The 25,082-nt window shown below is 55.6% G+C and overlaps 2 protein-coding genes across 3 annotated transcripts; both read left to right on the top strand.

The window, feature by feature from the left end:
* The first annotated feature begins 1,073 nt into the window (after window positions 1-1,073).
* On the top strand, window positions 1,074-11,670 carry TMLHE (trimethyllysine hydroxylase, epsilon). Of its 2 annotated transcripts, none has more exons than XM_084212774.1 (8): window positions 1,074-1,211; window positions 4,656-4,901; window positions 5,528-5,704; window positions 6,352-6,631; window positions 7,667-7,786; window positions 8,141-8,377; window positions 9,045-9,183; window positions 10,061-11,670. In XM_084212774.1, exons 2-8 carry the CDS (start codon window positions 4,730-4,732, stop codon window positions 10,190-10,192), a joined length of 1,257 nt encoding a protein of 418 aa, XP_084068900.1. In that variant the 5' UTR covers window positions 1,074-1,211; window positions 4,656-4,729; the 3' UTR covers window positions 10,193-11,670. The 2 variants fall into 2 exon arrangements, with proteins under 2 accessions (XP_084068900.1, XP_084068899.1); XM_084212773.1 differs by having other exon boundaries at window positions 1,077-1,211; window positions 4,729-4,901.
* A 439-nt stretch (window positions 11,671-12,109) lies between these two features.
* Window positions 12,110-20,915, top strand: LOC311157820 (uncharacterized protein; the record flags this gene model as incomplete). Its single annotated transcript, XM_084212792.1, has 11 exons — window positions 12,110-12,190; window positions 12,272-12,390; window positions 15,433-15,665; window positions 16,872-17,141; window positions 17,616-17,732; window positions 17,935-18,036; window positions 18,467-18,589; window positions 18,790-18,882; window positions 19,134-19,229; window positions 20,219-20,285; window positions 20,815-20,915. 11 exons carry the CDS (start codon window positions 12,110-12,112, stop codon window positions 20,855-20,857), a joined length of 1,344 nt encoding a protein of 447 aa, XP_084068918.1. The 3' UTR covers window positions 20,858-20,915.
* Between the last annotated feature and the right edge of the window lie 4,167 nt (window positions 20,916-25,082).

The raw sequence follows: 25,082 nt of genomic DNA, 5'->3' as shown, positions 1-25,082 counted from the left end.
GGTGGTGTGCGTGTCCCCGGCACCGCATCAGCTGCAGCGGAGAAGGACGGGGACAGGGACAGGAGAAGGGAGGACAGTGACGGGGAAGGGGTAGGCAGGAACAGGGACAGGACAGGGATGGGAGCAGGGACAGGGATGGGGACACGGACGGGGCAAGGCAGTGGCAGGAACAGGGACAGGACAGGGATGGGAGCAGGAACAGGGACGGGGACGGGGACGGGGACACGGATGGGGCAAGGCAGTGGCAGGAATAGGGACAGGACAGGGATAGGAGCAGGGACGGGGACGGGGATGGGGACGGGGACACGGATGGGGCAAGGCAGTGGCAGGAACAGGGACAGGGACGGGGACCGGGACCGGGCAGCGCCGCTCCTCTCGCTGTCCATGTTCCCGCCTGCCCGCCAGGGGGCAGCACTCTGCAGCACGGCTCTGTGCCCGAGCCCCTCACGGCCGCCGCTGTCCGCAGGCTGGCGGCACCCGCGCGTCCCCATGGGGCGTGCGCCGCGCTCCATCCCCTTCCCCGAGCTCCGTGCCGCCTGCGGCGCTCCGTCCCGCGGCCTTCCGGACCGGAGCGGCCGCCGGAGGCGCGGCGTCTCCCGGGGCGGCCCCGTCCTGTCCCGGTCCTGTCCCCCTCGCCGCCGGTCCCGTCCCGCCCCGGCTCTATGGTTTGCGGGCGCTCTGCCCCGCGTGTCTCTATGGCGGCGGCAGCCCCGCCCCGGGGCGGCCTGAGGCGGCCCCGGCCCCGCTCTCGACCCGGCCCCGCCGCCGCCGCCTGCGGGCTCTGGGGCCCGGCAACGCCGCTCCGAGGAACCGGGGAGCCGCCGAGGTGGGTCGAGGCGGCCCCCAGCCCCCCGAGCTCGGAGCGGGGCTCGTCCTGCCCGCGGGGCTCGGGGGCTGCGCTTGGGCCCCCTCGGAGAGGGACCCGTTTGCAACGTAGCTTTTTTCCTTGTCTTTTTCCTCTTTCCAGGGTCACTACGCCGGTTCCCTCGGGCAGCAGCGGCCGATGTGGGAAAGCTCCGAGCGGCGTTTTCGGCCTGGTGGGCGCAGGGGGGCGGAGGAGGGGGAAGGAGCGGCGAAGAGCCCGGAGCAGCGGCGCTGACCCTGCGGAATTCCCTCCGGCCGAGCCCCTCCGCCGCCCTTTCGGCGTCCCCAGCCCGGCCGAAGCCTCGCTCCATCATCCCGCCGCTCCGCCCGGCGTTCCAGGGTCCCAGGTAATGCCAGGCCCGGGCTCACACGGGAATTGTGGTCCCAGCGAAAGGGAATGAAAGGCTGCAGCTCGTGGACGGAGCTGTTTTCCATCATTCCCTGGAAAAACACAACCCCACCCTGCCCGGGAGAGCTGCCTGGCTCCTCTTTGCCCGGGCAGGACCCAGAGCGTGGAGTGGTTTAGCAATAGGAGTTTATTGGAGTAACTCCTTCTGGGGGTGTTCTACCATCAGGGCTGGCTGCTTTGCTGGAAAAAAATAGAATTAGAACTTGTTTCTGTTGAGCTGTGTGGCCGGGAAAGGCTTTCCTTGGGAGAAATGCAAAAGGGAGGCTGGAATAAGGTTCTGGGAATGGGGCCTGCCGTCAGGTGGTCAGTGTGAAACGTGGGGTGAGCAGATAATTCCCTTTGCTTCCAGGAAAATGAAGTAGCTGTGAAGCTGGCAGTGCCTGGGATGTCTTTATTAGCTCCTTAATTTCATTAAAATCCCATGTGGGGAAGGGCTGGAAGAGGAATCTGGTTCCTGACAGCTGAGATCTGATGGAGTTGTCTGCAGGGTGAGGGCAGGAGCTCAGTAGGGAGCAGCCAGTCTGCTTTTTGTCTCTGTGGTAATTAATTGTAATTAACTGAGTCAGCTCAGGCTGTAAAACTCTGCCTGTGTCCTGTCCAAGAGGTGCTGCCATCCTGGGGGATCTGGTTTGTCACCTGGGCTTGTGCTCTTGTCTCCTCTGGCTCTGGCAGAGTCCTCAGGGCAGCTTTTCTGCAGCCTTTGCAGAATTCCTCTTTTTCTTGGTGTTCCTTCACTGCAGAGAGAACTGTCAGGTTAAAGGATCCCAGAGGATCAAAAGCCAAATTCCTTTCCCTGACTTTGGACTCTTGTGCTTTTTACAGCTGCCTGTTCCATATGGAACAGAAACCTTGGTTCCAGCCAGGTGCTTCCAGAAGTAAAAACTGAGCGAGTGTGAGCAGCTGAATGTTTGAGGTGTTTTTCATAGAAAACACCTTTTTTTTTTTTCAGAGGAGCTGGACAAACAGGCTGGAAGGGCTGGAGCAGGGCAGGGAGGTCAACAGGGTCATCCCATGCCCCAGAGAGTTTGGCTAAAAGCTGGTGAAAGCCTCCAGGTTTGTGGGGTTTCTCCTTAATTAGGTGTTCCCAATGCTCAAACTATTTGGTCACTCATTTTTTCAGCTCCTTTGCCCAGAACAGTGACTGTGGCTTTTCCTCAGAGAGGTTAAGCCCAGTTTCATTTCCTTGAAATGTTTCTTGTGAAACAAACTGCAGTGTTAGGGTTAGGGTTAACCCCTGTGAAACACAGCCTTCCTTTCTGCTCCTTCCACAGCATCTCCTGTTCTTTCTCTCCAAAGACTGATGGGAATTCCTCAAACTACAGTAGATTTGAGGTTTCTGCCTTTCCCTCCAGCACTGTTCTCTCCTTCACCCTGTGGGTCCTGTGTCACCCACCATGTGTGTTTATGCACTGAGTATTTAATGTCTGCTCCCTCCTGCCCTTTCCCTTTGAATTCCGAGGGAAATTTTGTCTGGAATTCTCTCATTTCACTGCTACCTAGGTGTCTGGACCACATAAAGCATAAAGGTGAGCTAGCAGGAGGTGCAGGAAGAGAGTTTGCTGTTCATGTAGTTCATCCAAGTGTTAGCTCTGGTGAAACAACAAAAATTATAAATCCTCACTAATCATACAGATTTTTTGGGGGGTTTAATGCCTCTTAGTTTCAGCATCTCTTGGAAAGATTGAATTTAAGGCTCTCACTGGGCTGCCTGTGGTGTTTTCTTCCAGGAGGAGCAACATGAGATCTCCCTGATTGGGTTTAATTATCTGGGTCACTTCCCATTACCTGTGTTAATTTCCTTCTCAGTTTTGATATTGGGAGAGGAGGAGATAAAAGAAATGTGTGTGGGAAGATGAAGCTAAGGCTGGCGCTGCCCCAGGCACAGGCCATGTGCTGATGGATTTGTGGGTGAGCCTTTTCCTGGCATTTTGGGTCCTGTGTGTATGTGCAAACAAGATTCCTTCTGTTTTCTGCCCCTCACTGGGATAGTGGATCCAAAAGCCACTGGACAGACTTTCCTTCCCTCAGATAAGCTTTGTGAGTTGTTGGTTCAGGGATTTAAATAATTTCTTTAAGATTTTAAAGCTGATAAAAATCAGGGGGTTTGTAGCTGTAGGTTTTCTTCTCTTGGTTATGAGATTTGTCTGTCACATGGGACTCATTCCTCTTCCTATAGCAGATTTTCAAAGCTGGGCAGCAGGAACAGGAGCTGGATATCTTGAAAAAGGAGTCTGGAGCCAGGGGGTTTGGTCTCTTCTCTCAGGTAACAAGGGATAGGACAAGAGGAAACACCCTCAAGCTGTGCCAGAGGAGATTTAGGTTGGATGTTGGGAAAATTTCTCATGGAAAGGGCTCTGTGGCTGAAGTGTGTCAGTGTGCCTTCATCTCAAACCTTCTCTTAAAAAACATTCCCACTTTTTCTCCCTAGGGATGTCTGCATTCTTTTATCCCTGCTTAACAAGTTGCTGCTGGGAATGTGGCACCTCTGTGGATTTGGTTGTTATCAGCAGCTTTTGAGGTCTCTGCAGAGCAGAAGCAGCTTGGACAGCCAGAGCTCCAGTGCCTGGACTCTCCAGATAAGAAAATGAAGGAAAATCAGAAGTCTAGGATAAGAAATGCTTTCTGAGCCTGTGTCTTATCCAGAGAGACCACATTTCAGTGCACTTCAAAGTGCTCTTAAAATCCTGCTGGGTTTAGACCTGGCCCTCAGAAATTCATAAACATGACAGGCATTTAGACTGAGGCATCATCTCTTAAAACTTGACAGATTTTTGCCCTTGCTCTTTGCACTGTAGAGTTGTTACAAATTTCCCTTGGAGAAATCACCTTCTAACCTCTATCCTAAAATTAATCACGATGGTTTCTCTTCCATGCCAGCTGTGTCCTTCACCAGCAGCAGAGATTTTCCTCCTCCTCCTCATTGTTTTGCCTGCTTTTTCTAGAACTGACCTAATTATCAGATTCCTCTGTTATTGCTTCCCTAACCAAGGTCACTTTGCTTCCCCGATTGCTGCAGTTCCGTTCAGGAATGGTGAATTCAAACTGGGAGTGCTGGAGGGGGACAAGACCTTCAGAGATGAGGCTTTGCCACTGTTTTGCACAAGAGTGTTGAACACAGCTGTCTCTCCTGGATTGGCTTTGCCTGGTGAATCACAGAATCATGGAATGGCTTGGGTTGGAAGGGACCTTAAAGCTCATCCCATTCCACCCCCTGCCATGGGCAGGGACACCTTCCACAAGCCCAGGTGGCTCCAAGCCTCAATGTCCAACTTGGCCTTGGACACTTCCAGGGATCCAGAGGCAGCCACGGCTTCTCTGGGCACCCTGTGCCAAGGCTTACCCACCTTCACAGGATCCTAGTATGTTCTTTGTGTCTCCTCAGGGCTGTGTCCTGCTGGGCTTTAGGACAGAGTATCACATCCAAGTCACCTTGTCCCCTCTCTCCCGACTGCCAGGATGTGGTGCCAGAGGCTGGCGTGGCTGCTCCGGGGGCGGCGTGGGAGCACCGGACATCGCAGGCCGTGGCTGCCCCGGGGCCCTGGGCCCGCCCTGGCTGTCCCTGCTCGCTGCCACCCCACAGCCCCGGCGTCCCCCCACTGCGCCTGGCAGCTGCACCAAGACCATCTCGGTAGGTGTGCTGGGTGAGGGGGCTCCTGCTCCGCCCGGGGACAGCAGGGAGGGATTCCACCCTTCTTCCCTGGAATGATGTGTGTTTTCCTTCTGAAATAGCCTGCGTCAGAGGGATGCACACTGGGGGCTGTTTCATGTTCCCTGCTGGAATTCCCAAAGGCAGGATGGAGCAGCCTTGTCTTCTCTGATAAGTGAGGCACTGCTAAATAAGTAATCAAATCCAGGGATTCCTGAACAAAAACTCTGAGCTGTGCCCTGTCAGGCACCATTTTCTGTGCCACACTCAGGCTCTCCCTAGCACAGCCCCCCTCGGCTCTGGTGTGTGCTCACCTCTGCTGCCCCACCTTGTTCAGAGTTGGCAGCTGAGGCCAGTGAGATCTCAGTACTCGAGTCACTTGCAAGCAAAGGGAATTGCTCAGCATTTTACACAGTGGCTCCAAAGCAAAGAAGCCAGGCCTTTGATAAGATCCTCTGCCAGGTCTTCCTTGTGTGACAATTTATGTCAAGGGGTACCGCTGCATCCCCTGTAATTGGAATGATAAGGTGTGGGCTCTGGGCTTCAATTCTTGGCTTTGTTTGTCCTCCCTGTTGCCCCAAAGCCTCCTCTGCTCCCATTCCTGGCAGAGCTGAGGTACGGCAGCACCGTGATGCGCCTGGACTTCGTGTGGCTGCGGGACCACTGCCGCTCCGCCTCCTGCTACAACGCCAAGACCAACCAGCGCAGCCTGGACACGGCCAGCGTGGACTTGGCCATCCAGCCCCAGGCTGTGCGGGTGGACGAGACCACGCTCTTCCTCACCTGTGAGTCCTGAACGCCTGTGCCCTCCTGTGCCTGCTGATGGACAGCATTACCCCCAGATCTGCCTGTCTGGGAAGACTCTGAGACGTGAGAAGGTTCTAAACACTGCTCTCACTGTAAACACACCTGTGCATCAGAGTGGTGTGGTTTTCCTGCCCCAGCTCTTCTTGTGTGTATGCAGTGTCTATGTTGGTCAAACTCCCCCAGCAGCACAGGTGGTGAACAGATGGGGCATGACACGGTTTCTTCTCTTTTCCTTCCCTGTTCTGTGTGAGCAGCTGTCAGCCCTGCTCACCCTGCCCGTTCTCTGTCCTTTCTCCTCACTTTCCCAGCTGCTTTCTTCCTTTTGGTGGGGCTTTCTTTTATGTGAGGGCTTGACTTCAGAGCTTTGATTGTCCTTGGAGGCTTGTCAACAAAAGCCAAAACCACTGAGCAACAGTTGGCTGGGAATTTGGAGAGGGTTGCAGCAGCTGCCCTGAATTTGGAGTTGTGGCAGCAGTGACAACACCTTTAGGACTCGTGGCCTTTCAGGTCATATTTCAGGTGGAGCAGGGTGCAAAGGACCCATCCTCAGATAGGTGACAAGAGTGAGGCTTGTCCTGGGCTGGCCAGTGGGATTTTGGTGACTCTTCCCTTGTCCCTGTGCCAGGGCCGGACGGACACGTGACACGGTACGGGCTGGAGTGGCTGGCAAGGAACAGCTACGAGGGGCAGAAGCAGCAGGTCATGCACCCCCGGATCCTCTGGAATGCTGAGATCTACCAGCAAGCCCAGGTCCCCTCCATCGACTGCCGGAGCTTCTTGGAGACAGACGAGGGTCTGAAGGAATTCCTGCAGAACTTCTTGTTGTATGGGATTGCTTTTGTGGAGAATGTCACTCCCACCAAAGAGGACACAGAAATCTTGGCAAATAGGATCAGCATAATCAGGTATCTGGGCTCTCCTGGGAAGGATAAACCTGTTTTCTTTCTGTTTGGAAAGCTGCTGCCTCCTTGTCCTGTGTTTTGTGGCATGGCCTGGTTTGCAGACAAATGCTCTGGCTGCTCCCTTGGACCTGGGATGGAGGATCCTGCTGTGGGATCCACCCTCCTTTATGGAAGAGCTGTAAATCACTCAGTCATTGAGCTGCCCCTAGAGCATCCCATGACTTTTGTGACAGTGGGACTGTGCAGAGAGGAGGGACTGAAGGAAGTGGCTGGCTGGGAAGAGCAAGGCTTTGCAAGGAGAGACATTTCCTGTTATGACTTGAGGGGTCATGAGGGCAGCCTGGCCCTGGGAGCCAGGGAGATCAAAGACCAGTTGGAGCCCTTGCTGGAGAAAAACAGTGAGAGGTGTTGGTGCTGGGCTTGTGTAAAGCACAGCCAGTGTGGTATGCCAGGGGCTGAGCTCAGGGCTTTATCCAAGCTGTAGAAACAGTTTGATTTGCCTGGGACTGTTGGCAAAGGAGGGATTCCTGTTAATCATCAGTGACTCCAAATGGAAACAAGGGGCTTCAGGGAATATCCAGCCAGCTTTTGTCTCCAGGCACCCTTCCCCTGTAGCCCCTTAGTGCTGTTTGGCCTTGCCTGGTGTCCCTTTCCTCCTGTGTGTGTTGGAGGGGGGAGGTAGTGAAAACAAGATACTGGGAAGAGGAAATGGAATTATTGGGCAACCCTGTGTGGATACAAGTAAGGGCTGGCTGCACTTAGGCAGCTCCTTGTGTCACTTCCATGACTGGGGATGATGGTTGGTATGGAAACATCAGTGGTTGTGGAGGGGAAGACTCGTCACCACCAGTCTTTTGGGAAGGAAAGAGAGGAGCTGAACACCAGAAGAGGGATTAGAAGCACCATTCCTGACAGTCTTGAATTTTGTGAAGTTGTTCTGCTTTAGTGACTCTGTGCATGGGACAGAGGGGAATAACTCAAATGTAGGGGAGGATGTGCCTTACCCAGACCTGTGATAACTGCCCATCTCTTTTCCAGGGAGACCATTTATGGCAGGATGTGGTACTTCACCTCTGACTTCTCCCGGGGAGACACGGCCTACACCAAGCTGGCCCTGGACCGGCACACGGATACCACCTACTTCCAGGAGCCCTGTGGGTACGTGCTGCTGCAGGGACACCTTCCACTATCCCAGGTTGCTCAAAGCCCCATCCAGCCTGTCCTTGGATGCTTCCAGGGATGGGGCAGCCACAGCCTCTTTGGGTATGGATTTTGGGTGACACAGCCTTCATCCTGCAGCTCCTGAAGTCCCCAGACTCGTGTCACTGGGTTTGGGATGCAGCACAGGCAGTTTGCTACCTCCTCACGCAGCAAAACATGTGGGGTTGGGTCTGGAGAAGCGGCAGGGATGAGTGGTGCATCCATCCCCAGCTGGGTCTGTCCTCAGGGAGCACTTTGTGCCTAGGGGATAGGCAGCCAAGGCCATTGCTCTCAGATTCTGTCTCCGTGCAGCATCCAGGTGTTCCACTGCCTGAAGCACGAGGGCACAGGAGGGCGGACGCTGCTGGTGGACGGGTTCCACGCGGCCGAGCGGGTGCTGCGCCAGGCCCCGGAGCACTTTGAGCTGCTGGCCAAGGTGCCCCTCAAACACGAGTACGTGGAGAACGTGGGCGGCTGCCACAACCACATGATCGGAGTGGGGCCAGTGCTCAATGTCTACCCCTGGAACAACGAGCTTTACCTCATCAGGTAATGGCCAGGAGGCCTGTGGGGAGGAGAGGGCATTGTGGTGATGGTTTTCCAGAACGTTCCATAGGCTGAAAACCGGTGTATCTTTGAGCAGGGATGAAACCACAGGAACACCCTGTGTTCCTCCTGCTTTAGAGGAAGCATCAGCACCGCTGATGCAAAGATGGGTGTCAGTGCTCAACTTTGATTTTTTTTTTTACTGCTGGTATTCTCCCTTCAGCTCCAGGCTCTCTCATCTCATCTCATTCTATGTGAGATGCAGAAAAATTCAGCCCTTCTCTGGAGAACCCTCTGGAAACTATCCTGGCACACAGGGAACAGGGAGAGTGCAGAGGGATCCCTTCCAAAGGGAACTTGAGCTGATTTTTGAAACTCCAGCTTGCCTCAGTTGTAGAGGTTGTCCAGCACTGCTTTGCACTTTTATTCTAAACAACCCTCAGTCTTGCCATGTCCTTCCATGGAAAGCCAGGAAGAACAGGCGTACACTTGATAGTAAACTCCTCTTGCCCTCAGTGCTGTGTTCCCAAAGTCCTGTGCTGGCAGCACAACCTCTCTGGTCACCTCTGCAGCCTCCCTTAAATGCCCACTAATCCCACAGGCTCCTGAGGTTCTCTTGGAAGCACCTGGAGCCTTGTTGGGCAGTCTCTTGTCTCTCCTCTCCCTGCAGGTACAACAACTATGACCGTGCCGTGATCAACACGGTGCCCCATGACGTGGTGCGCCGCTGGTACCGCGCGCACCGCGCCCTCACCGCCGAGCTGCGCCAGCCCGACAACGAGCTCTGGGTCAAGCTGAAGCCAGGCAAGGTGGGACCTGGAGCTGCATCCTCTAGGACTGGCCCACGGTGGGACTGGGAGCTGAATCCCATGGGTTTGGCACGGGGAGAAGGGCAGGATGCTCTGTGGGTGTGCCAGTGTCTGGGCACTGCCATATCCAGCAGTTTTCCTCGTTCTGAGTGCTCCAGTGTTAACTAGTAGTGGCTTCTGCATGTGTGTTTTTCTGCTGTCCTAAAGCAGTATGAGCTCCCAGGTGAGGCAGAGATGTTTAGTTCAAGCTCTGCCTCAGAGGAAAGTTAGTCCCAGTTTCCAGCCACTGAAATGAGAATCATCAGGAGCAAAGAGGCCAGAACACTTAATGTTCAGGCTTTCACTTCTTCCAGAAGAAATTACAGTTCTGAGGTTATGTTTGAGTCCTTACATGGGTAAGTGACACCACAGAGGCAGGTGGTTGGGGCTACCCCATCCCTGGAAGTGTCCAAATCCAGGTTCCATGGGGCTTGGAGCAACCTGGGATAGTGGAAGGTGTTCCTGCCCATGGCAGAGGGTAGAACAAGATGGGCTTTAAGGTTCCTTCCAACCCAAGCATTCTGGGATTCAGTTATAAGTTGGCCACTGTCTATTGCTGGTGAACTATTTCCTCTCCAGTAGCAAGGCAAAGAAACCCCAAAATGTGTTTCTGGGCTGGCTCCATAAAGAGCTGGTGAAAGAGCTGTACTGGATCCCGTGGAGCAGCTGGCTGTAGCCTCACTTTTGCCAGTGTGGAACAGGAGGCTCGTGCCCACTGTGGTACACTCTTACCTGCTCTTCCAGTGTCCAGGGATCCCCAGGACCTGCCCTGCCAGAGGCTCCTGGCCCTGCCTGCTGTGGTTGCTGTCCTCCTGATGACCTTTTCCCTTTCCTGCAGGTCCTGTTTGTGGATAACTGGCGCGTCCTGCACGGCCGGGAGGCATTCACCGGGTACCGGCAGCTCTGTGGGTGTTACCTGACGAGGGATGACGTGCTGAACACTGCCCGCCTGCTGGGGCTGCAGGCCTAGCCCACCCTCCAGAGAGCCAGGCAGCCCCCAGTCCCACCCCTGGGAGAGGCAGGACCCTCCCAGTTGCACTGCCAGGAGAGGCAGGAGCCCCCAGCCCCACTCCACACCAGGCCAGGTGGGCTGGTGCCTCCCCAGGTGCTCCAGGCTCTCTGTGCCAGTGCCTCCCCACGACAAAGACACTGCAATACCTCAGGCACCTCCACCCTCTCCAAGCAGCTCCCAGGGCCTGCTCAGGCAAGGGGGCAGGTGGAAACCAAAGGTTGTGGTACCATTTTTTGGGACCACACTCTGCCTTTGAGCACAGGCAGCTCTTGCTGTCCGTGCTCCCAGCCAGGGTAGCTCAGTCGTGGTTAATCCCACCACAGTAAGTGCTCCTCCAAGCAAGTGCCTTCAGGATTCCCTGTTTGGCCTTTTTTTCCAGCTGCCAGTTTTAGGGGACTTTTAGCGGAGCAGAATGGAAATCTCTGGGATCTTGTCTCTTATCACTGATCAAGCAGCCAAGCTGCCTGAGAGAGGGCCTGGAGAGATCCTGGCCTGGAAATCCTTGAGCATTTCTGAGAAGGTTTAGGTTAGAGAAGGAAAGGGAAGCACCAAGATCTGCGTGTTGTGAAGCAGAGATGATGATGTTAGATGAGGGATGGAATTCCCACTTTTCCTTGACTTCCAGGACTGCTATGCTGCTGTTCCCTCTGCCTGCTGCACTGCACTTGTGTTGAGGGCAATGCTCAGCAGTCCCAGGACTTCCGACAGACTTCCCACTGTGCCTCCTCTTCCATCCTGTCTTAAGGAATTGGTGTTAGGTCATCATCATACTCTCTGGTGCATGAAACTCACTCTTTGGGTGCATTTTTTCCCAAAATTCTCCTCTGAATGTAACTCAGAGGTGCCATTCAGCTCCTGGGAGCTGGGATCTGGCACGCTGGAGTGCCACAGGGTAAGGAACAAAAGCAAATCCTGCCGTTAGACATTTTCCATTGTGCCATATCTTTTGGGGTGTTCCCTCTGCTCGGAACAGACCTTAAAGCAGGGCAGGGCCCCTTCACCCCTGGCTGTGCTCTGTGTCCTCAGGGCAGGGGCAGTGCAGGTGCACAGGTGCTGAACTTGCTGCTCTTGTTTAATCCAAACAGTGAATGTAGAGATCGTGGTGCCAAGAGAGTCCTGAAATCTGCTCTTGCTGTGGGCTGAGCTCCCTGATGCTCCCAGTCCCAGTGTTCCCTCCCCAGTGCTTCCCATCCCCAGTGAGCCCCTGGGAGTCAGCAGGGCTCAAAGGGATTTCCGAGCCCAGGCTGGGCAGGTGGTGCCAGGGGAGCTGCCCTCTGTCAGGTGAAGCTCCAATGGCAGCCTTGAATCCTGGTAAGAGCCAATTTTAAAACTCAGCAAGAAAAGTAAGCCCCTCCGACCAACCCCTTTCCATAGTGGCAGAAAAACACTAGGAGAGGTTCTGAGTTGGAGTCACAATTTACTGAAGAAATCGCAATAGTCACAATGATATTAATAAACGATTGTACAAAGTGAGAATAGTTTGCCCACAGAGAGGGTATTTACCAGCAAAAAGTGTCACTGAGGCTCTGGGACAAAGGTGAGAGGTGGCAGTGGCATGGCCAGGTGCCGGCTGCGGGGAGACTCCTTCTGGCGTGAGCCCAGCAAAAGAAAGAGGATCACTCCTCTTCCCCCTCCAGTTCTGGAAGGGGACAAAGCCACTCCCTTCCTCAGCCAAGGAAAGACAAAAGGTTCTGCTTGCAGTGTCTGAGCATTCCCTGCTGGAAGTCGCCCTCCTCCAGCGGCGGGGATAGCGCTGAATGCCCCCGTCTTGGGCGAGGGGACCCTCGGGCCGGGCTGAGCCAGCCCCGGCATCCTGCCCCCCCTGCCGCATCCCCGCGCACCGTGCCGCTGCACGGGCCTTTCGCTGGCCACACGATGGCACAAGATGCCAGAAATTCGTGTTTCAAAAACCCACGAGTCCCATCCCGAGCCGGCTCGGCGCTGCCGGTGCAGTTCGTGCCGCTGCTCTCTCTCCATCCCTCTGGAGAAGCCCAGGGATTGCTGTTCAGAGCCTCTGTGGCTGTGAATGTTTTTTAGGAGCTGTGGGCTGTGGTGCCCGTCGTACCAAAGGGTGGAGCAGAGGGCGGGAATGATGTGAGAGAATTGGACACCTCGGTCTGGGGTGCCTGCAGGACCTGGGGCCGGTCTGAAGGCAGGTGAGGCCAGCGCAGCTGATGGAGCCCGGAGAGAGGCGGGAGGGTTGCTGTATCCCGGGATCCTCCGTTCCCATCTGCACGTTCCAGGGCCCGGGTGGGTCCCCTTTGCTGCTGGGGTTTCAGCTGGCTCCACTCCCCCCATCCCTGTTTGCCGGCTTGTCCCACAGGGACCCCAACTCCTCCCTTGGAATCCCTTCCTTTCCTCTTGGCTCTGCAGTTCAGCCCCTCCTCCAGTTCTTGGGGCTCCCCAGAGTCCTCAGCCCTGCGGTGAAACCAAACCCTCCCCATTCACCTGCCGGCCACATTTTCCCTCCAGTACATCCCAGAGCTTCCCCTTTCCCCCCAGTGCTGTGCAGAGCCCTCTGCTCACTCCCAGCTCTCAGGATTGTGCAGGTGCAGCTTGCAGCGCATCCCCCTTGGTCCCCTCTGGTGCCACCAACAGCCTCCGGACCCTCACAAGATTTGAATAAAACCGGGGGAAGCTGCTTCCAGCCCAGCTGAAAAGTGTTTCCATTTTTAGCTTCCCTCCTCATTTGGGGCTTGGAGCAACCTGGTCCAGTAGAAGGGATCTCTTCCCATGGCTAGAGGGTAGAACGGGGTGGATTTTAAGGTCCTTCCCGACCCAAACTGGTCTGGAATTCCATTATTTTGAGATAGATGTAACAAAATGAGGCCCTGGGGTCCTGATGCCAGGAGCTGTAAACTGAAATTCCCTGTGCAGAAAGCCTGTGGGATGTAGATGATCCCAGCACACCTCAAGGGGTGGAGGAAAAAGCTGCTCTCAGGTGTTTTAGAGCCAGACCGAACCCCTGCTCCCTTCAGAACCGAGCTGGGGGAGAGTTCCAACTCTGCTGCAAACTCTGGGAGAGGATTGAGCTGTGGGAAAGGGATAGGGATGGATCTTCTGGCCTCGGGGCACGAAAATGACCTGGGGATGCCCCCTGTAATTTCCATTCCTGCGGGACCCCCTGCCCGGTGCCGGCAGAGCCCCCGGCGGCCCGGGAGCCGCCGATGGATCCCAGCGCCGTGCCATGGGCAGCTCCTTTTCCCCCGGGAGAGCGGGGACAGGAGCGGGAACTGCCGCTGCTGCCACTCCCGGCAAGTCTGGGAGGGGAATCGGCGAGGAGCCACCGGCAGGAAAACAGGCTGGGAACACCCGCGGCACCGGGAATCCATCCCAGGGCTGCAAACCCACGGAACCGCCTCACCTGCTGCCCTCAGCACAGCGCGGAACTGTCAGGGGATTTCTGAAACCGCGGCGGTCTGGGGCTCTTTTCCCTTGGCAATGCTGCCGTGCCGTCCCGCGGAGCTGCTGGGCACCACCTGGGTGCTCCTGGCAGGTAAGGGGTCCCCGGGCTGGGCTGGGCTGGGCTGGGCTGGGCTGGCAGCCGGGGCCGGCCCAGGGCTCCTCGCCTCTTCCAAAGCCCTTCGGAGCCGAGCGTGGGGAGCTCTGGGCAGGGCGTTTTAGGTGGGTAAAAGGTTTAACCTGGGAGGCAAAGGCGTGTTTGCCCAAGGAGAGAGGTGGTGGAAGAGCCACCGGGGATAAAAGCCTGCTGCAGCCAGATTTATAGTGGGGCTGATAGATGTACTCACACATAAATATCTATAGATATGTTAATATCTGCGATGGTGTTAAAAATAGATATATAAAAATATTTGATGTTTTTAAAACCACAAATTTTATTTCTGTTAAACTCATGTCAGCAATTTCACTGTGCTCCTTTAAATAGTCACTGGCTGCTTTGAAACACAAACCATGGAATAACAGGAGGGTTTGGGTTGAAAAGCACCTTGAAGTTCCTCCCATTCCATCCCCAGGTTGCTCCAAGCCCTGTCCAACCTGGCCTTGAACACTTCCAGGAATGGGGCAGCCACAGCTGCTCTGGGCACCGTGTGCTAGATCCAAATGCACAAAGATTTTCAGGATGAGCATCTAAAATAGAAAGGAAGCCCATTACCCTGCAGCTTAATTTTGGGATGATGTCAGTGGGCTCTCAGTGTCTGTAGGATGAGTTTTGGCCATTGCAGCTGCAAAAGATGGAGTGTTTTCCTCTTTCCTTCAGCTCATTGTTCTGCTCACTGTAAATAGTGTTTTCTCAGCAGAAAAAGGAAATTTTTCAGAGAGTAAGAATTTTTAATCTTTAAATTGTATTTTCTTCTTCTACATCTGCAGTTTGGGGGGCAGGAGGGCATGAAAACAGCTGCTTTTCAAGGTTATAAGAGTGAGAAATTAAAATCACTTGATGAACTTTACCTGGATTGTCATACTTATTTTCCCTCCCACCTGTGCTGCACCATCCCCAGTGGGAGCAGCAGGAGTTTCCAGGGCAGTTTGCCTGGCAGGTGCAGTGGGAATGCAGGTGAACAGGTGCTTATCAGGGCAGGAACTGAGGGCTGAGAGCAAACACAGCCTGTGAGGATCCCTGGCCTCTGCCCAGCTCTGGAGCCACAGGGGCTGGGGGGCCTCCCTCTCCTCTCTCCTGGAATCCTCTTTTCTGGGGATGGGGGTCTGGCAGCTGTGACCTTCCCACAGCAGCTCCTCCATAAGTCCTTGAGCACCTGCCAGAGCCCAAGTTGTGACAAGCCCAGAAATTTGGGGCAGAAATCCTGCACTGTGGGCACCTTCAGCCCCAAAGAAGACCGGGAATTTTGTGGCTGTCCCATTCATGGAAGTGTTCAAAGGCAGGCTGAACAGGGCTTGGAGCAGCCTGGCCTAGTGAAAGGTGTCCCTGCGGATGGCAGAGCTGGAATGAGACAGGCTTTGAGCTCCCTTCCAACCCAAACCTTTCCAGGGTTCTCTGAATTGGGAATGAGACATGGAAATTAGGTCAGTACAACAAAACTCAGGTAGAAGAAGCTCATTCCACTCCTCTGCCATGGGCAGAGACACTTTTCTCCAGAGCAGTTGTTCCCAGCCCCTGTCCTCCCTCCAGGGCTGCTGGTGTCATTCCCTCCAGCTCTGGGAGCAACGGGAGCTGTCCACAGAGCCGCTGCTGTGGGATCCTCGGTGCTGCTCCCTGGGCCGGGTAACGCCACCCACAGCAATTCCATGTGCTGGGAATTCCTCAATGGCACCGGCCCCCAGCCCATCCTGCAGCACCGGGGGGGCCCCCACGCCCCAGCCATCCACGCCCCCTACGCAGGACGAGCCGTTTTCCATCCATCCAATGGATCTCTGCTGCTGGAGCATGTCCAGGAAAGTGACAGTGGCACCTACAGAGTGACTGTCAACACAGGAGACAGGAAGAGCCTGGAAATCCAGCTGGAAGTGCTCCGTGAGTGGAGGGTGTGCGGGGGAGGAGCGGGGTGATGGATCCAAGCAGAATCTGTCTGTACAAGAGCCAGGGCAAAGGGGTTGGAGAGGGGATTTGATCAAAGGCTGATGGGCCAGTCCTGAGCTTGTTTGCACCTGTCATGTGTGGAGACAGCACCAAGAGATCTTGCAAAGAGGTTCCCAACATGTCCTAGGGGAACAAATCTGGAAGTGCTGCCCAGTGACACCTTCCAGGGGCCTGGCTGGGACAGAGGGACAAGGTCCATCCTGGAAAGGCAATTCCATCCCTTGTTTCCCACATTTCAGTGCAGGGATGGAGGGACTGATAGGATGATGGAGGGGCTGTGGGGTGATGGGGCTGATGCAGGGACTGGTGAGAGGATGGAGGAACTGGGGTGGGGGGGTGGGGTGGTGGAGGAAGCAGAGGGATAACAGAGGGATTGGTGGGTTGCTGTGACTCTGCCACCTGCAGGGTCCCTCCCCCAGCACTGTGCCAGGGGACAGCTATCACAGCCAATGGAGCTGAGGTTTCTGGAGAAGCCACCACTCCTTAAGGCCAGGCTGTCCTGTTTGCCCTCTGCAGGCACCAGCTGCCACCACAAGGAGAAGAGGCACTTGAAACAGCCCACAAGTCCCTCCTCAGCACTACTGCCAGCAATTCCCTTCATTTGCTCTGCTTATCTCACCAATCACACCATGGCCATGGTGCCACCGCAGCCCTTCACCACCCACCTCTCCTTCTAACCACACACAATCCGAGTGGGATCTGCTGCCTCCTCTGCTATTTTCTCATTTCCTGATATGTTTCAAAGTGCTCCGTACTTACCCACATCCATTAAAGCAGTGATTCAACTGGGATAAAAAGCAGTTCTGGAAAGCACAGCAGCAGGATGGCCTTCCCAAGGGAAAGGCACCTGTGACCACGCTGTGGCTGATGCTGTGGTGGCAATTGCAGCCCAAGGGCCCATCAGGGATGCTCCGGGTCACTTTCACTGGCACAGATTCCCAGGGAAGCTGTGGCTGCCCCTGGATCTCTGGAAGTGTCCAAGGCCAGGTTGGACAGGGCTTGGAGCAAGCTGGGATAGTGGAAGGTGTCCCTGCCCATGGTGGAGGGTGGAATGGGATGAGCTTTAAAGTCTCTTTCCACCCAAACTATTTTGTGATTCTGTGTCTGAGAATGGTGCCGGCATCTCTGTTCCCTTTGCAGGGCCTGTGTCCCGCCCTCAGCTCCGGACCAGCAGTCTCCTGGCTCGGGCCACTGGCCAGGTTATCTGTGAGGTGGCAGAGGGCAGAGTGGACACCATCACCTGGAAGAAGGATGGGCAGCCCCTTCTCCCAGACAGAGTTTCCCAGCTGTCCAGCAGCCGCAGTGTTCTGTACCTGAGGCCAGCCAATAAGTCAGACTGTGGCTCCTATTCCTGCAATGCCAGCAACGGGATCAGCTGGCAAGAAACCTCCCTGGAAGTCACCATTGAAGGTCTCACCTCCCACTGCCCCTCCTGCCCTCCGCCCTTCCCTGGGGATGTCTCAGAGGTTCCATCCAACCCCTCAGCCTCCATCCCCCGCGGTCGGGCTGCCCTCCCCAGGAGGGGAGTGTCCCCATGCTGCTGCCAGGAGCTGCCCGTCTTGGGATGATCAGCAGCAATTCCCGGCCTCCCATCCCACCAAGGCACAGTCCTTGGCAGGAGATTGGCCGTCCCCTCTTGGGGCACGTCCGAAACGATGGCCCTTGGCCAAGGTGATGCTGAGCAGGACATGGGCAGGAGGGTGGCCGGGGAGCCTGTGGGGAGCACCCACCCCAGGCTGGACATTGCATGGAGTGTATGTGGCCACCAGCTGGCAAATAAACGGAATCTGTCCTGGTGATGGAGGATCCCTGCGGCCGCCAGAGCCAGGGGGCTGGTCCTGCTGATGTCCCATCTCCTGGCCTCTCGGGGTCGCTCTTTTCCAGGTCTCTCCCGTCGCTTGAAGCACACCCTGAGGATTGCGGTGGTCGCTGTGGTCTTCGCTGTTGTCTCAGCGTGGGGATTAATTATTCCCGTCTGCCAGTCCGAAAAGCTGAGAATAAGTGAGCTGGGGAGAGCAGGATCTCATTTCCCTTGTCTGGTGGGGGAGAGCAAAGAGCATGGCTCTGGGAACCCCCAGATGCTGGGATATCCTACAGCATCTGGGTGGGGATGGGCTGCACCCCACCTGAGGAAAGGGGTGACAGCTGGCACGGGATTCCCATGGGTCACAGCAGTCACCCCCACTCTGCTCTGGGTTTTTAGGGGGGGAGCTCTGGAGGTGGCTCAGCTCCTACACCTGCGGGCTGGTGTGCATCGCCTGCATCCTGGATGGCACCGCTGGTATCCTTTGGATGTGGGAGGAAGGTCAGAGGGGGCTGTGGGGAGGTTTGGAGGGAGGGGGGACAGACCCCATGTGAGATGCAGAGTCCAGGAGGGCCCAGAGAGGAAGGCAGTGAGGGACAGGGGAGTCATGCCATGGAATGTGGGGGACAGACCCATCCAGAGCAATACATGATCCATTTGTGATCTCCATGTGTGATCTTCAGGTGTGAGGGAGCCTGGACCACCTGCATTACACACCCCCCCGGGACAATTAATACAGTTATTCCCCTTTTCCCAGAGCCCTTTCCCAGGATGAGTCCCAGTAGGACAGTAAAATGATCAGAGAATGGAGAGGCTGCAAGGAAAGGCTGGAAGTCAGAGGAGGGTGGGGAGTGCCCAGGTGTTGAAGGGGGGGGGGGGGGCGGGGGGCAATGGAACATCGGGGTCTCTGCCTTGTCCTGTTGTCTTTCAGGCCCTTCTGTGGCTGTCATACTGCCTGAGATCACCCTCAGCTACCTCACCGTGGTGACCTTCCTGGTTGCCACCACGGTGATTTTCCAGCCTACAGATTTCAGCCATCTGAAGAGCAAAAAGGGTGAGCAGTCCCACCTAGGATGGACCAAACTGGCCCACAGGGAGGTTATTCTGCCCGAAACATCATCCCTAACATTTTAAAATGAGAACTCCTGTAGTGACTCAGGCTGGTGGATCCCTTACCAGTGCCTGGTGAGGCCAGCCCTGCACCCACACCTCTGGGCACTCATCCACATCTCTTTTTCTTGCGCACCTCTGCAGCACAGCGCACCATGGGCTACGCCGCGCCGGGGGCCGTGGTGGCCGTGGTGCTGAGCAGCACCTTCTTCATCAAGAGCATCTACCACCGCCACGGTAAGCAGAGATCCTCCAGGGACCGCCCCAAGAACACAGCTCATGTAATTCCCACATCCCTTCAATTCGGCTGCTAGGCCTCCAAAAACAAACCCAACAAACCAGGAGATTCGGGGAACTGAAATCTTGGCTGGAGCAAAATCCGGTTTCAACATGGTCCACTTTTTTATTTTCTAATTTTTATGTGTTTATGCTTTCATGGCGGCAACCTGCCTTCCTCCTTTCCCTGCCCCTGCTGCTCTCTCCGGCAGTAGAAGAAGGATGCGCGAAGTTCATGGACGTGACCATCCTGGTGTGCAGCGCAGCGGCCGTGTCAGCCCTCCCGCTCCTCGCCATTGGCCTCTGCTGTAAGTCTGTTCCTCCTCCTCCTCCTCCAGCCCCTCCCAATGCCTCGGCGTCCCCACACCACCCAGCAGCCACAGGAATTGTTTAAAAGTGATTTATTTGGCTTTTGTGAAGCCCCCATGTTTAATTGTTCCCCCTGACTGTTTCCCTTCCCCTGGGAAGCCCCAGGGACTGTATCCCACATACAACACCCCAGGGACTGTATCCCACGTACAACACCCCAGGGACTGTATCCTAAATACAACACCCCCAGGGACTGCATGCCTTGCACAACACCCCAGGGACTGTATCCCTTGTACAACACCCCAGGGACTGTATCCCTTGTACAACACCCCAGGGACTGTATCCCAGGTAGAACACCCCAGGGACTGCATCCCAAATACAACACCCCAGGGACTGCATCCCAAATACAACACCCCAGGGACTGTATCCCTGGTACAACACCCCCAGGGACTGTATCCCAAATATAACACCCCCAGGGACTGCATCCCTTGTACAACACCCAGGGACTGTATCCCTTGTACAACACCCAGGGACTGGTTCCTTGTACAACACCCCAGGGACTGTATCCCACATACAACACCCCAAGGACTGCATCCCTTCTACAACACCCCAGGGACTGTATCCCTTGTACAACACCCCAGGGACTGTATCCCACATACAACACCCCAGGGACTGTATCCCACATACAACACCCCAGGGACTGTATCCCAACTACAACACCCCAGGGACTGTATCCCACATACAACACCCCAAGGACTGCATCCCTTGTACAACACCCCAGGGACTGTATCCCACATACAACACCCCAAGGACTGCATCCCTTGTACAACACCCCAGGGACTGTATCCCTTGTACAACACCCCAGGGACTGTATCCCTTGTACAACACCCCAGGGACTGTATCTCACATACAACACCCCAGGGACTGTATCCCAACTACAACACCCCATCCTTGGTGCCTCTCACACCTTCTCCTGATCTGGGGACAGATTTGTCTTTTGGACATCAGGACTCAGGGCTGGAGCAAGGACCTGTCTGTTGGATTGACAAAGCCAGGTAGGTCCTTTGTTCCTATTTTCCACGTAAATTCCTATTTCCCACATGAATTTGCACATCTTGAAGCAAAAGAAGCAGGATATGGAATTTGGTCCTGCGTTTTAGTTTAAAGCCCAGACCCCAAGAAAGTTGCAGCCCAGCACTGCCCTCCAGCCCCTAGGTTCTTGCTGGGATCAGGAGGAGGCTCTGGTGGGGTCCCCATCCAGCAAAGCACTTGAGAGCCCACTCAAAACTCCCCCTTATGGCCTCAATCTGAAGTTTTTAAACCTTCATTCCTCCTGGATTCATGGATTAATAGAATGGTTTAGGTGGAAAGGGAATTCTAAGATTATCCAGTGCCACCTCTGCCATGGCAGGACACCTCCCACGGTCCCAGGCTGCTCCCAGCCCCAGTGTCCAGCCTGGCCTTGGGCACTGCCAGGGATCCAGGGGCAGCCACAGCTGCTCTGGGCACCCTGTGCCAGGGCCTGCCCACCCTCACAGGAAACAACTTCGATGCTCAGCATGTCCCCTCTCCTCTTCCTTCCAGATCCTTTGAAATGTCTCAGCCAAGCACCAAGGACACCTCCTGAGATCCATGTGGGCGTCCCTCACTTGGCTAAGCCAGCCCAAGCCTTCCCCCAGGTTTAGTGGGTTCAGGAGTCTCAGTTTTGGTTCCTCTGTGATCTTCATAATAAATGTCCACAAAATTAACCTGATTCTGCCTTTTTTAATAATAAATCAGACCCAGGGGAGGCCAAATGCACATTTTCCCCCTTCTTTCTGCAGAAAACCAAAGCCTGAAGTAGAGAAGGCCCTTTAGCAGCAGCTGCAGGAGTCTCTCGCTGGTTTATCTTTATTTAATGTTTACAACAATTTAGAGCTATTTGTGTAAGATATACCTGGGAATAGCATGAAATACTTTTCTGGGAGTAACCCTGTAATAACTTGAAATAGATTCTGGCTTTACCAGTAGTAAAGGCGGAGGAAGGACATGAAGGCACAAAAACCAGGGGGGGAGGAGGTGGATGCTGTCAACAGCTCTTCCTCAGGTCCATCCCAGGGTGTCTGACACACTCTGGGATTTGTTTACTCCATAAATCGTACTCAGCCTGTGCTGGGGGCTGTTTGTCTTGGCTGTCACAACGCACTGAGGTGTTTCCTGCAGCCCAAAGGAGCCTTTCCCAATCACAAACAGCTGCTGAGCACAGCCCTGCACCTAAAGGCCCCCAGACGAACCCCAAACCTCCCTGAGCAGCCCCCCTGGGGCAGCCCTGACCCAGCTCCTTGGAAGGCAGCTCCTCCCCAGGCACTGCCAGGGCAGCTGCCAGGCTCCCGTGACTCGGAATGGGGCCAGGTTAAAAATACCCTCACCCCGATTTGGAGCAGAGTTGTTGGGCTGTTCTTAACCCCAGCTGAGTCCCTCAGGCCGTCACTGCCACAGGAGCAAGTGAGGGAGGGGATGGGGATGCAGGAACCCCACAAGGGGAGCAAATGATGTCCTCAAGAGGAAGGGATCATCTCCCAGAGCCGAACACCGGCACAAATCCAGCACTCCCAGGTCTTCCACCAGCCACATCCCACCAGGGGCTGATTCCTACCCCACTGCTACCCCAAGGGGGCATTTCCCACCCCTCAACATCACAGCAATACCCTCTGGGATATCACACACTCTTTATTAGCAGCAACAGCTATCAACAAAACACAAAGTCTCCAAAACCGTTCACAAACAACTCCCCAAAACATTTAGAAAAGTATTTTTTGTAAAACATGTGGCTACGTTTTACACCTTTGAGTGCAACAGAGAACATGACAATCTGCCCTGCAGCTTCCAACAGGGCTGGATTCTCATTTATTCCTCCCAAACTCCTCTGCTTCCTTTAATGATTCCATGAAATCTGAGACTGAGATGGCCCCCTTGCTAACAGCCCCTGAATCTCCCAGCGATCTCTCCCACAATTTTCCAGTTTGCCTTTGAGAGGTCCCCAGCCTGCTCCAGAGGTGCTGGGGACTGGCTCAGGGAGGGCCCTGGACCTGGGATTTCCCCCTCAGATTAAAAGGGGGTGCAAATGTCCCAGGGTGACCAACAGTGGCGTCCGGCAACTGGGAAAGCATCCAGGTCTCTCCAGGCTGGGGATGCCTGCTCAGCCTCCAGGCTCAGCTGAAAGAGTAACAACCCCTCCACAGCAAAGCCTAGGAGAGCCCTGCCGAGGCAGCACAGGGAGGGAGAGGACAGCAGGGGACAGGAGCAGGGCTCCCTGTATCCAGCCAGGCCAAGGTCGATGTCACCTACAGGAGCAGCAAATGGGAAGGACAAGCTAGCACCAGCACTGGTGCTGGGAAGAGGAGGGATGTCCCCAGGGATGTCCCCAGATCCTGCAGAGCCCAGGGCTGGAGGAGATGGGCTCGGGAGCATCCCCACCTCAGCCAGCTGCAGGGATTTCCTTGGGATCTGCTTTCAGAAACTGAACTCCTTTGCTGCTCCCCCATTCCCTGCCAGCTCCCACTGCCTCCGCTCCCTCCAGCTGCACAGCCAGCACAATCCTGCCCTCTCTCCTCCCTCCAAGGGTCACAAGGAGCAGGATGCCCAGAGCCTCAGCCCCTGAGCCCCATGGCAAACCCCTGGCACAGCAGGACACCGGGAGGCCCCAGGGAGGCAGGGCTGGCACAGCGGCACCTCCCAGCAACCCCAGGACTGTGGATTTGCCGACAGGGACGGTGGCTCTTTCCAGAGCCAAGAGCCCATCGAGGCCTCTGGAGGAAGCCAGGAGGATGAAGGGAGGGAGCAGGTACATCCCTCTCCCCAGGGGTGCACAACAGGAAGAGCAGGACAACATAGAAATAGTCCAAACCAGTGTTTTCCAAAAAAATATTTGCAGGTTCTGGCAGCTTGAACAGGTGAACCCAGGAGAGGCTGTGATGGGATGGACCTGGCACTCCCAGCAGCATCCATCACCAGGGTCACTAGGGAAGGGCAACAGCAGGGCTGACCCAGCTCTACCTGCAGGAAGACAGGGCCCCACATGAGCCATGTCCTGGGCACTTGGACCCCTCCAGGGCCTCAGCCAGCTCAGTGTCCCACACTGGCAGTGGCAGCACCAGGAGGTCTGGACTTCTGCCCTATACCAGATTCCAGGAGCTACTCTGGCCAATTTATCTGTTTGGAGTTCCCTGGGTTCTGACTGCACAAGACACCTGAGAGCTCCTTGTTTGTAACCTGCCACCTCATGGGATGGGTTTTCCATCCTTATCCTCTCCATCCTTACCCTCACCCCCCAGGAAGCTGCAGTGAACAGCCCGAGTGTGTTTGTGGTCACAGAGAGGGAACAATTTCTGAGAAAATCTCGAGAATCCCTCATTTCCCAGAAATCTCTGGAGTACTCAAAAGCCCACCCATTATCCAGAGCTAAGGTAACCAGAAGTGTCAGGCTCTAGGTGGAGGAATCAGGAATATTTCCAGAGTGGGGATTAAATAGAGGGCACAGCAAACCCTTTGAGCCTCCAGGATGGGAGAGCAGCCTCTTACTAGAGAGGCTGGAATAGCACCCTGAGCTCTCCTACTTCTCCAGCTCACTTGGATCCAGCCAAGGATAAATTTGGGCTTGTAGAGAGAAAATTTTGGCTGGAGCAAGGGGGCCACCCCAAGAGGGGGCTGGAGGCATCTTACCAACAGTTGTCACATGAGTTCAACCTTCTCTGGCACCAAACAAAGAGACCTGGGGACAAAGCAGCAGCATCAGAAAATCCCAGAACCGTTTGGGTTGGAGGGACATTCAAAGCCCACCCAGTTCCAACCCCTGCCATGGGCAGGAACCCCTTCCACTAACCCAGGCTGCTCAGAGCCCCGCCACCATCATCCTCAATGTAGGCCAGCATGACCTCCTTGGACTGGGGACACCCTGCTGGAAACAGCAGCTGTGACACAAGCCAGCCCCTGCCCATGGGATGACAGGGTGGGAGAGCTAGGTCCTGGCAAGGATGTGCCACATGGAACCCTTTCACACACCTCTGGTGCCCACAGCACCCACCAGCCAGAACTAGGGCAGAGTCACCTCTGTACCCACCTGCCCACCCCAGCACCCACCTACAAGTGAGCCGACCATGACACAGGTCAGGACCACAGGCAGCACCACGTTGGTAGCGTCTGCAAAGGGGAGAACACAGAGCCTCTGCACCAGATCAAGTTTAACCTGAATTTAACCCACCCACAGCCTCCCAGCAAACCTGCCTGCTCAGCACAGGCAAGGAGAGAGTATCCCTTTTCTGGGGCTGTCCCCCTGTTTTTTTCCCAGGCAGGGGAAGGAATGCACTCACGGTGGACCTTGAGCAGGAAGGAGGTCTCATTCTGGCTCACGGCGTTGCTCACCACACAGGTGTAGTAGCCGCTGTCGCTGATGGACACCCGCAGGATGTAGAGCGTGGTGTTCTCCACAAGCCGGATATGCTCACTTCCCACCAGCAGCTTCCCATTTTTCTTCCACCAGTAGGCATCTGCTGTCCCTCGCACCACTTTGCAAACCAGTTTGGCGTTGCCTCCTGCCTTCACCAAGGAGTTGCCCACAATTTCTGGCTGGGACAGCGGCTCTGGGAAAGGCAGAGGCAGCGTCAGCGCTCAAACCCGCGGCAATCCCGGCTCCCAGGCACGGAGGAGGGTTGGCCGTGGCACCACTCACCCACAACGCGCAGCTGGAACCAGGTCGTGGCCTCCTCCTGGGCCCTGAGGCGGTAGAGGCGGCTGTCTCCGCGCTGCAGCACCACCTGCAGCGACAGGTTGGACTCGTTGAACGTGGCGCGCTTCTCGTAGAGCCGGGAGACGTT

Source organism: Fringilla coelebs (assembly GCF_963513975.1).
Source record: "Fringilla coelebs genome assembly, chromosome: 11".
NCBI lineage: Eukaryota > Metazoa > Chordata > Aves > Passeriformes > Fringillidae > Fringilla > Fringilla coelebs.
This window is presented reverse-complemented; position numbering and strand designations above follow the sequence as displayed.